The following is a 12,309-nucleotide window of genomic DNA, read 5'->3' as shown; positions in this document are numbered from 1 at the left end:
AAGTCAACTTCCACCTTGGCTGAAATCTACACATGAAACCAGCAGATGAAGTCAGGGAGAAGGATAGTGACGAAAGAAAGAAAAACCTTTTTTTAATACATAAAGGAATAGTTTAGGAACTACTGTATGCTAATGTGTTAATTAAAGGTGTAACCTTTATTGGACAGTTGACAGCAGAGAGATGACAGGAGAGGGAACGATAGGGAACGACATGCAGCAAAGGTTCCCTGTTGAACGGAAACCAGGGATGCGGTTTATGGCCAGCCCTTCAGCCTCTGGTCTGCTTACTTTTCACTTGTTCGCCCTGCCACCAGTCTGTATGCTAAGCTAAGCTAACCACGTCCTGACTCCAGCTGTGTACCTTCCACACAGACATGAGTTTGATGACAGTCTTCTTGTATGTCTCTTAGAAAAAAACAGTGATGCTTAATATATGCTTAAAGTGCCCATATTATGAAAAACCCACTTTTTCTGGCTATTATTGTTATTTTGTGGCTCTGGTGCTTCCACACGTATACAAACTTTGAAAAGAAACCATCCATGCTGTTTTGAGTGAGATACGGTTTCTGAATGTGTCCTGCCTTCAGTCTCTGGGTGAGCTGGTCAACATCTGCACGGCTTTCTACGTCACCAGCCGAGACGAGGGGCCTAGGGGGCTAACCGATAGCATGCTAGATCGTTCTCAATGGCAAAACACTGCTACAACACACACAAATTCACCCTAATGTACAAAATACATTGTATAGAACTACTTCCATGTCCCTGTTCTGCAGGTGTTCCACATAAAGTTGGAAGTGTGCCCTCGTTTAGAAGAAGTCTCCCGGCTAATCCTGCCTTGTACTACTGAAGTTGGAGAAACAGCTAGCTAGCTCATGTAATCCAAAGCTAGCTACTGAGCATGTGCGACTGACAACAAAGACGTTACGGAAGTTGAGATGTCTCACTCACAAAACAACCTCATTAATCACAAACAGAGACCTGACACAGGGTGAAAAGAGGAGCTGCAGCAATGGGCAGTACAACAAAAATATGGTGTTTTTTGAAAATTAAACAATGTAAACCTCAAATTACAATTATGAACCTGAAAATGAGCATAATATGGGTACTTTAAATGTCGAACTATTCATCAAACACATGGTTCGTGAAGAAAGCGATGATTTTGATATCCTCCTCTTGTATTTGGCTCAGAGGTAGACCGTTTCTGTGAATGGCAATGTGTTAATACTTTCTATTTGAAAAGGGCTTTCAAATATGTTTTGAACTAGTCTAATTAACTTACATATTGCTGGAACTGCAGGTGGTCTCATAGGACGGCGACAGCTCAACGAAGGAAAGACCGTCACAGACAACAAACGGAGCATCTGGCCCTCGACAACGACCTGAAAGAGGTAGACAAATCTCTTCACAGCCGAGCCATAACCTGCCCTCTGAATGCCCTCTCCCCTCCTCTGTTCTTTAACGTCATGTAGTTTAAAAGCATGGCTTTATTTTCTCTGTATGTCTCATGGCGTCATTTCTTTGTTTGTTTCTGTTTGAGCTTTCTTTGTTCATTTTGGAGACTTCATGTGCATGCCGCCTTCTGTTTTCTTTTCCATTCTTCTCTTTTGTTTCCGTCCCCTTCTCTCTGCTCGTGTGTCCTCTGTGCCTGTCGGTCGGGGGAACCCCTCTTCCTCCTCCTCCTCCTCAGCAGGTGGAGGGCTGTCTGGTCCTGCAGAACTCCATGGCGTTTTGGGAGTGGGACAAAGCGTCCCCTCCGCCTATCAAACCGCCTAAAAAATCTGCCTCTGCGTCCTGCCTGGTATGTGGAGGAGCTGCCTGTGTTGTGGACTTATGCTTTCAGACCGCATTGACTACTGCGCCGATCTTAAACTAGCAAAGACACTTGCGTCAGGCTTTGCGCTGCGGCAGGGTACAAGATAGGGCCTTAACTCTTCCTAAAAGCACTGCGCACATTTACTTCACCTCCATGGCCAAATCTGCTGATGGTAGCAATTGCCGTGAAATGGACTGATTTCAGCCTAAAATGTCTCGAAATGTGTGAAAAGGCCCTTAGACATTTTCTGAGCTGAAAACCAAACAATAACCAAAGCAGAGCGGATGGAAAGTTGTTCTTTCAATGACACAGTCTGAGATATGAAACACTGTGGAAAATACTTCCGTTACAGCTTCAGTGGAAACCCAGCTCACCTCCCAACACTCCCCCAAACACTCCTCTCCTGTGCCACACCCTTTCCTCTTAACGCACATACATGTACATCCTTTGAAGTGTTGATTTTCATAGCTTGTCACTTTAAAAAAAAATGGCAACAGCTGATTAAAAGTGTATTTTAAAAAAAACAACATCTGTGCAGGTGGAAGCGAGTGTTTTTGACACATAGTTAACTCGCAGCAGGCGTGGGTGTGTGTGCACTGAGGTTTAATGCCTCGACCTTTTAGCGCGTGTGCATTAAAAACTATCCAACAGATAAAGTATTTCTCTTAATTACTGTGTTGTTATTAGAGGGCATGTTCTCCAGAGCTCACAAATTGCTTCCGTTTGATCTTCAGAAATACATGCAGGAGGCCCGCAGCCTGGGGAAGAACCTTCGACAGCCCAAACTGTCTGATCTGTCGCCCGCCGTCATCGCCCAGACCAACTGGAAGTTTGTGGAGGGGCTGCTCAAGGAGTGTCGCATGAAGGTGAAAAATACAAGCACAGCATGTCCCTCTACCTAGAGACGACCTGCGACTCATTAGTACAGCCATTCACACGCATGCTCTGAGTGGGATCATCTCTCATGAACAACGCATGCAGTGAGAGACAAAGCTCATTACTCATGTTGCATCACCATTAGATGTCATAAATGTCTTTCCTTCAAGTTTTAGGAACATCAGACTAAAAGACTTCCCATCTTAGAGACAAAAATATGTAGATCATTAATTATAGCAGCCCCGAATGAGGCCAGTCCCTTTAAACAAGCATCAGACAAAGCCCACTCCCAGATCAAACATTCTCTTTGTAACTGCACCCAAAGAAACTTGGAATTGTGGTCAAGATAAATCCCGCTATCAATTGAACTGGTAAAAGAAGTTATTTATTCATCAATCTGTTTTCTGGATTGTTCAGTTTCATTATCATTTTTTCAAAATAAGTGAGTTTGGAATAGAATATTAGACAAGTTATATCTGTGTCTTGGAAATATTTAGTTTGAACCATGGTACTATGTTGTGCACCAGAGTACACTGGCATTATTCAACAAGTGTGTGTGTGTGTGTGTGTGTGTGTGTGTGTGTGTGTGTGTGCGTGCGCGCGTGTGCGTGCGTGTGTGTTCAGACAAAGCGTATGCTGGTGGAGAAGATGGGCCGGGAGGCGGTGGAGCTGGGCCATGGTGAGGCCAACATCACGGGACTGGAGGAGAACACTCTGATCGCCAGCCTGTGTGACCTGCTGGAGAGGATCTGGAGCCATGGGCTGCAGGTCAAACAGGTCAGCAAACACACACACACACACATTATCGTAAACAAATTTATAAAAGCAATCAGATGGCACACACCCACCATTGCGATTAATCAGGTTTGTATGACCATATTGGAAATTGAGGTTAAGAGGTTATTGCCTGATAAATCCACTTTATGTGTGTATAATCTTTCCCTTCATCAGTGAATGCATTAAGCTGTCTTTGTGTGTGTGTTGTGATTTTGGTCCTCTGACACACACTTCTCACTTCTCAGGGGAAGTCGGCCCTGTGGTCCCACCTGCTGCACTACCAGGCCCGAGAGGAGAAGCTGGAGCAGCAGCAGGCAGAGTCGCCAGGTAACACACACACACACACACACACACACACACACACACACACACACACAGTCTGTCCTGCATTGTCTAACACACATTTCTGATTGTAACAGAGCCATCATATCCTGTATTTCCTCTCAACAGTGTCACAAGTTCCTGAGAGGAGGAAGTCTGACTGTTTCTTAGCGATGCCGTCTCTACGTGTGTCTCTCATACAGGATATGAGGTATTTCATTATTTAATTACATAAACAACTAATCAAAGAGATTGTATGCACTGTAGTATTTATTTCCCATGTGCAGTAACTGAATTTCAGTTACTGCAACGCTACAAATGCTTTCTGACACCTCAGAATCAGAGAACAAGCTCTTCTTTCTAAAGCTGCATTTTTGCACTGACCATTTAGTAAATTACAGAAAATGTATTTGTATTCCATGATAAGTAATGTGTCAATCAAAACTGCCAAACACTCTTCGTTTGTCAAATGTGAAGATTTGCCGGCTCCACTCAACACCACTTCTTCTTTTTTGGTTTTAGCAAATGTTGTGGATAGTACCTGGTACCTGGTACTTGTTTTGGTACCACCTCGCTTGAAGTTCCAAGCAAGCTGAGTCAACACTAGAAGACAGAGTTAAAACACTGAAGGCCACTGATTGGTCATAGAGAACTGTCTCTCGCGTGACACGGGCACACACCTGCCATTTTTAAATAGCCAATACGCTCAACAGTGACCAAAAAATGTAATTCACTAGATTTTTTTTAAATGGCAGCCCGAAAAACTAGGCCGTACACTATGCCGTTCAATTGACGTGAAGTGCAGACGTTCCTCTGTTTGGCTGCCAATGAAAGGATTCAACCGTTGTTACTTTGAAGCCAATGCCACAGCAGTTTCACGTGGCTTGGCTACGGCGATCAGCTGAGAATCCCACCTACAAAACTAAAAGAGAAAAGTATTGGTACCAAAAAAGTAAGTTGAGTCGAGCAGAGCCCTACCACACAGCGGAAACACGCCATATGTCGAAAACGCTGAATAGACTGGGGTTTGTGTATATAGCCCAAAATCATCTGAATTTGCCTTCGACCCCAGATTCAAGTAAGAAGAAATTCAACACAAAACCCTTTAAGAGTGGGGAAAAAGGGGAAAAAACCAAGAAGAGGAAGCTTGCAACACATGAGGAATTCCTCCTCCAGGAGGTTATGAAAGAAGTTTTGTATATACAGTAGAGTTTAGATTCTCTGCCCGACCCGTTCCGCCACTATCCTCGGGCCGGGCCGGGCCCTTGATCAAGCATTTGTGTTTTTTTTAATCATTACTTTATTAGCCTAATTGGTTGGGGAGAAAGCTATGCCATAATCAGAAATATTATCTATATAGGCTATATTTAGGCCAAAGTAACAAATGTGTCCAAAAAGTTACACAAGTTGGACTACAGTTACAAAATGCAACACGTGTCGTGCGCGGAGTCTCCTCCTCTCGCACACATCACACCGGGGCTGCTGGGCTGTATGGTGGAGCATCACACCGGGCCTGCTGGGCTGTATGGTGGAGCATCACACCGGGCCTGCTGGGCTGTATGGTGGAGCATCACACCGGGCCTGCTGGGCTGTATGGTGGAGCATCACACCGGGCCTGCTGGGCTGTATGGTGGAGCATCACACCGGGCCTGCTGGGCTGTATGGTGGAGCATCACACCGGGCCCGCTGGGCTGTATGGTGGAGCATCACACCGGGCCTGCTGGGCTGTATGGTGGAGCATCACACCGGGCCTGCTGGGCTATATGGTGTAGCTTAAGTGCAACATGGAGCTTGAGGATGGAAAGAAAAACAGGAGAATTACCTTTGAGCAAGTTTGGAGGAAAGTCGGCGGTATGGAACCATTTTAAACAAGTCGTGGGCAGTGACAACATCTGTGTCGGCTTTGTTGAGTGCATTAGGCCAAGTGTGGCACGCTGCTCGCCTATGACAGCAGATAAAACAGGGACTTGGATGATGAACAGACACATGAAGCAGGCTCGCCGTAGCAGAAAAGATGATAGTCAGCCAACGTCCTCTTCTGTTACTTCTCCAAGCATGAGGGTGAAGCAAGCCCTCACAGAGAAATGCGTTGAGTTCAAACAACTCTGAATTGTAGTTGAGAACGTCAGTTATAACAGCCCACGTATTAAAAAAGTGTCGGGTTGAAATCGGGCTCGGGCTCATAATTCCAGTTAATGTGTCGGGTCGGGCCGGTCTCGGACACAACGTGCACGGGCTCGGGTTGGGTCGGGCTTGATTTTTTGGGCCAGATCTAAACTCTAATATACAGTAGACAGGAGATGCAGTACTTAAGTACATAACATATAGTAAATATTACATGTAGTAAATGAAAGACATTTGAGCAAAGTGTAATCTATCTTCTGTCCCTCCATTGTCTGTCTCCTCAGGCATATCCAGAGTATGTCAGAGATAAAGACAGATGTGGGACGAGCGAGGGCCTGGATCCGTCTGTCCCTCGAGAAGAAGCTGCTCTCTCAACACCTCAAACAGCTGCTGTCTCGACAAGCCTTAACCAAGTGAGCACACATGATCAACCACACTCAACGCACATACTGTACACTCGCTTTGTGCTTTTGATAGGTGAGATTGATGCATACTAGGATCATTGCATGTTCCAAAAGATAAGTTATTGTAAACCAATCATACCAATGTGAAAATCCAAACAAAATTAATACTCTATCAAAGGAGTGAAAACATAGATATTTTTGACATTAAAGCTTTTGGACTCCATAGTTGCATTCCTTCCGTAGGTGCTAATTTTTCTCTTCCATCTTGTGGAAAATGGCTGCTCTTTATCGGACCAGACGTGTATTTGCCAAACCAACTAATTTGTCTTCATCTTTGAAGTCTTTTCTCTTGTGAAAGTGAAAAATACAGTTTGAAAATACTCCAGATGAAGCATAAACCTTACCTTTTGTGTGTCTGTCCAAGTAAGCTTTTCAGTGTGTTGTCCTCCCTTCCTTATTGTGGTTCGCCAAGCTGGAATGTGCTCATTGCTGCCCCTATGTGGCAGATGACAGTACAGACTGTGTGTGTGTGTGTGTGTGTGTGTGTGTGTGTGTGTGTGTGTGTGTGTGTGTGTCCATCAGCCACAGTGGGCAGCAATGTGCACATTTATCTTAAGTAATATTGTGCTGTCTTTGAACCTGACCTGACTGTGCTATGCTGTGTCTACAGGAAGCTGTACAAGCGCTATGCCTTCCTGCGCTGTGAGGAGGAGAAGGAGCAGTTCCTCTTCCACCTGCTCTCTCTCAACGCTGTCGACTACTTCTGCTTCACCAGCGTCTTCACCACCATCAGTGAGTTCCGCACATGCCCTCTGACCTCTATTTAGTCATAGTTAAGCTTCACCGTTAAATCCAAAGCTCAGCTCTGATTCATAGCAAACATCATCAACACAACACAGCTCTGAATATATTTAAAGTGAATGAAAAGTCTGCTTCAGTGCATCAGCTGGGACTGTCAGAAAGGTTGGTCAAAACAGGTTGGAAGATAAATAAATCCAACAGCTTGTGAGATGATAAAGACGTTAAATAAGGGAACATCGCTCTGTGAGTGCGGGGCTTAAAACTCATAGATGTGGTCAAATTCCCAGCTTACAAACTCATGCTGTGTAAGTTGAAACAGTGGTACCCCAGGTCAGTGTCCAACATAACAGCAGTAGGTCATGACCTGTCTCAGTCAGAGTCATAGTTCAACTCTCAATGTCTCCATAGATGACGGGAGACATAACAGCTGTTTGATTAGAAAGTGCTGCCTCAAGCGCTCCCATCCCGCTAAGGTCGGGGGAGGAAGTTACACATAATATACAGACACACCTATCATTCATACACACAGAAAGACTGAAGTAGAAAGAATGTTCTTTTAACCAAGGCCACAGACGATTGTGCTGCATGTGATCTGGGCTACCTACAGCGTGCCTTGTTACGTAGGTACGAATAATTGTTGTAGTAATAAGTAATTCAAGCGGCAACTTCCAGGCCTGAAAAGTGACGCCAATCCTGAAGTGTCTTAAACCTGCATTCTATCTAATTTCCAGTATGGGGTGACTCCACTGGCTTCAAAAAGAAGTCAGTTTCTATAGAAGTCTATGGGAAACTGACCTTACTTCTCACTTGATTTATTACCTCAATAAACAGCTTCCTAATGAATTTGGACTCAGTCGCTAGTTTCAAGTCTTCTTCAATACAGCATAATGTTCATTTTGTAAATTATGGCCTCAATATTTATTTTCTTTGATAATAAAGCAGGGGATGTTTTAGGGACCTGGCTACACGCCGAGCTGTCAATCATGATACAGGCTTAGCAATGCTAACCATGGGATTGTGTACATTAAAATAGCAATACACTTGTTTTTGGGGTGTTTTTAATGTTTTCATCTTAAACTTTGACCCTCTCACTGTGTGTTTTCACTTCATCAAAGTTAATTGGAACAATTTGTGCCTGAAAATGTCTTGTCCAGAGTTAGCTGGAGTTAGAGTTAGCTAGCTAGTGTTAGGGTTAGCGTTAGCTGAGTAACTTAAGGGAAAGTCTGCTGATTTTCAACCAGCTCTGTGTACTGCCAAACATGCTGATGAACAGCACCAGTACCGGGAGGTCCGCGTCAACTCCGCTGGTTGACTCGCATCAGAAGGGTTGAAAATCAGCGACTTAACCTCTTTAGCGTTAGGCTTAGCTAATGGGTCAAAGTTGACCTAGAAAGTAGCTCTGTAATGTAATGGAAAACATGTTTATGTAATGAGGTTGATGAGTAAAATGTTAGCAGTATTCAGGAAAAGGGCAAAACTATGAAAACAAGTTGTAGTTTAAAATATAAAAAGTAGCCTCATTGACTCCTGTCAGTATCTATAAACCACCGCATCCCACCTGTGAAATATCTAAAGACTTATATATTTCTCTTCCCGCTTGTTCCTCTCTGAGTTATTTGGTGTCAGCTGCGAGATGGATGAATGTGGCTCAATGGCTGGCTAAGCTATTACTATGAATAAACCATGAGGATGTATGTACAATTTAATCAAAGTTTTATACCACAATATATTATTCAACTCACAGACCAGCTATGCCTCTCATTCAGATAAATGAACACACACTGTACATGCAGACTGTGCACGTCTGCAGCCACTGATACTCTGATCTGTTATTCTGTTGCCTTTCTGCTGCAGTGTTTGCCCTCGGTCTGCGATTTCATAATTAAAGTGACCCAGTTAGATAACCCACTTTGAGTCTAATTAGCATGTTAGTGTTTATTTCTCTGTTCTGGTGCTGACGTGGTGTTTGCCCCTGCAGTGATCCCGTATCGAGTCGTCATTATTCCCATCAAGAAGCTGAGCAATGCCATGACCACCTCCAACCCCTGGGTGTGTGTGTCAGGAGAGCTGGGAGACTCGGGCATCATGCAGATCCCCAAAAATGTCCTGGAGATGACCTTTGATGTGAGTAGTGTGACCTTTGACCTCTCGAACACTGAGCACACAGTCAGTCACTCTGAGTGCAGATGGGTGCTGCTGAGCATGTTCTTCAGTTACACTCTCCGTTTACCTCCCCTGTCATCACCACCGTCTACCATCACTACTTGTTTAAGTTCATTAAAGGGTCATTCCCATTTATTACAAGACAGTCTCGCATTGCCAGACGTATCTCCTGTGGAGTAAGGTCTGGCTACACCACACATACATTCTGTAATAGGAGGATAAACATGGGTTGTTTGCGTTTCTTTAAACCAATCACAATCGTCTTGGGCGGCGTTAAGCTTTAGACGCAGCGACGGTGGCTCTGCGGAAAGGAACTTGTTTTGGTGGAACATTTCCCCCCGCAAAAGACAACGCCATATACAATTAATTGAAATGAAGTTAACTGTTCACACAATATTCAAATTAGCTGGATACATAGTTACACAAAATTTGCTTTTACCAGTGTCACCTTCTGTACTACGTCCACAGCAATCTCCACCAATCAGTCCCAAAACGTCCCAGTTAGAGAGTAAATGCCGTAAACATATTCTTTGTAAATCTTATGATAACTGAGAGAAACGATGGCCAGAACGAAGTTGTAATTAACAGGAATGACCTTTTAAATCTAAATGAGATAAACATTACATGAGCTATGGACAGGCAGGAGCTGTTTTCATTTTTTATTTCATTCATCAAAATATACACTATATTCTGTGCATGTACATTCATTCGACTGCTGAAACGTTTGAACTAGGCTATTTACAGAAAATTGACCTGACCAGGCCAGGTAATGTTTACAGAGCCATAAATCCATAAGACTTCCTGCTGTCCTCCTCACTCTGCATGTCGTCCGGGTGATGTTTTCATTCTGTTTGCATGTCGGATGATGTTCTTGTTTTGGTCACCACACCACCATTTTGATTGTCCATCCTTTGTGTCTTAACAAGTGTTTCCATCTCCCTCAGTCTGCTTTCAGGCCTCACACGCACATCTCCGCCTTGTTCAAGGTTAGAGGAAGCCCCTGCTCCCTTTTCATCCATCTCCCATTATCTCCGTCTGGCTCTTTGAAATGCTTGTGTTCCAGTTGTTTTGTTTCCCCTACAGGCATCGTTGTCATGTTTAGTTTGGATTGGGTCATAGTTGGTCTTTTATCTTGCTAGAAAGTGTTTTTTTAAAGGTCCTATGACATGCTGCTTTTTGGATGCTTTTATATAGACCTTAGTGGTCCCCTAATACTGTATCTGAAGTCTCTTTTATATAGACCTTAGTGGTCCCCTAATACTGTATCTGAAGTCTCTTTTATATAGACCTTAGTGGTCCCCTAATACTGTATCTGAAGTCTCTTTCATTTAGACCTTAGTGGTCCCCTAATACTGTATCTGAAGTCTCTTTTATATAGACCTTAGTGGTCCCCTAATACTGTATCTGAAGTCTCTTTTATATAGGCCTTAGTGGTCCCCTCATACTGTATCTGAAGTCTCTTTTATATAGACCTTAGTGGTCCCCTAATACTGTATCTGAAGTCTCTTTTATATAGGTCTTAGTGGTCCCCTAATACTGTATCTGAAGTCTCTTTTATATAGACCTTAGTGGTCCCCTAATACTGTATCTGAAGTCTCTTTTATATAGACATTAGTGGTCCCCTAATACTGTATTTGAAGTCTCTTTTATATAGGCCTTAGTGGTCCCCTAATACTGTATCTGAAGTCTCTTTTATATAGGCCTTAGTGGTCCCCTAATACTGTATCTGAAGTCTCTTTTATATAGACCTTAGTGGTCCCCCTAATACTGTATCTGAAGTCTCTTTTATATAGGCCTTAGTGGTCCCCTAATACTGTATCTGAAGTCTCTTTTATATAGGCCTTAGTGGTCCCCTAATACTGTATCTGAAGTCTCTTTTATATAGGCCTTAGTGGTCCCCCTAATACTGTATTCTGAAGTCTCTTTTTATATAGGCCTTAGTGGTCCCCTAATACTGTATCTGAAGTCTCTTTTATATAGACCTTAGTGGTCCCCTAATACTGTATCTGAAGTCTCTTTTATATAGGCTTTAGTGGTCCCCTAATACTGTATCTGAAGTCTCTTTTATATAGACCTTAGTGGTCCCCTAATACTGTATCTGAAGTCTCTTTTATATAGGCCTTAGTGGTCCCCTAATACTGTATCTGAAGTCTCTTTTATATAGGCCTTAGTGGTCCCCTAATACTGTATCTGAAGTCTCTTTTATATAGGCCTTAGTGGTCCCCTAATACTGTATCTGAAGTCTCTTTCCCGAAATTCAGCCTTGGTGCTGAATTACAGCCACTAGAGCCAGTCCCACAATGAGCTTTACTTAGTATGTGCCATTTCTGTGTCTGTAGCTTTAAATGCTATATTGAGGAGGAGAGAGGGGGGGGGCAAGGTAGAGGGTGGGGGTGTGGCCTTGACCAACTTGCATGCTTTGCTTGTTTTCAAGCCATGATGTCTCTCTCTTTCTCATGGGTGGGCCAAATTCTCTGGGCGGGCAAAGCAGAGAAAGGTTATGACATCATAAAGGGAAGATTCCAGATCGGCCCATCTGAGCTTTCATTTTCTCAAAGGCAGAGCAGGATACCCAGAGCTCGGTTTATACCTATCACCATTTCTAGCCACTGGGGGACCATAGGCAGGCTGGGGTAACTTTTTAATTAATGTTAAAAAAACCTCATAAAGTGAAATTTTCATGCCATGGGACCTTTAATAGAACACCACCTTTAATTCAGCTACAGTCACACCCTTGAATCTAAACGCTGCTCTGTATTATATTTCATGCCTGTACTGTAATGATTAGCACTGCTTAAAACTCTTAAGAGAATTGGGTTAAATAAAGACCTGTAAACTCAAGTCAAGTTTGTGACAAAGTTACTTTGGAAACCCAGTGCATTAATGGAGTAGCCCCATTAAAAAGGATTAAGGATTTCATTTGACTACTTCTCATTTCCATGGAGTCCATGAATGAAGCAGGGAAATAAGTTGAAGATACATGTAGAAACTGTATAAATAACACAATTATATTGAACTAACTGAAACATC

At 43.3% G+C, this 12,309-nt stretch overlaps 1 protein-coding gene across 1 annotated transcript in view; it reads left to right on the top strand.

The window, feature by feature from the left end:
* The window catches only part of LOC144537650 (DENN domain-containing protein 5B-like), a 93,874-nt gene that overhangs the window by 71,389 nt on the left and 10,176 nt on the right, over window positions 1-12,309 (top strand). The window contains 9 exon segments of the mRNA XM_078281429.1: window positions 1,298-1,388; window positions 2,548-2,679; window positions 3,314-3,466; window positions 3,712-3,793; window positions 3,917-3,998; window positions 6,196-6,324; window positions 6,986-7,107; window positions 9,095-9,240; window positions 10,224-10,265. Coding sequence (XP_078137555.1) covers window positions 1,298-1,388; window positions 2,548-2,679; window positions 3,314-3,466; window positions 3,712-3,793; window positions 3,917-3,998; window positions 6,196-6,324; window positions 6,986-7,107; window positions 9,095-9,240; window positions 10,224-10,265 — 979 coding nt within the window.

Source organism: Sander vitreus, chromosome 23 (assembly GCF_031162955.1).
Source record: "Sander vitreus isolate 19-12246 chromosome 23, sanVit1, whole genome shotgun sequence".
NCBI classification, from domain to species: Eukaryota; Metazoa; Chordata; class Actinopteri; order Perciformes; family Percidae; genus Sander; species Sander vitreus.
This window is presented reverse-complemented; position numbering and strand designations above follow the sequence as displayed.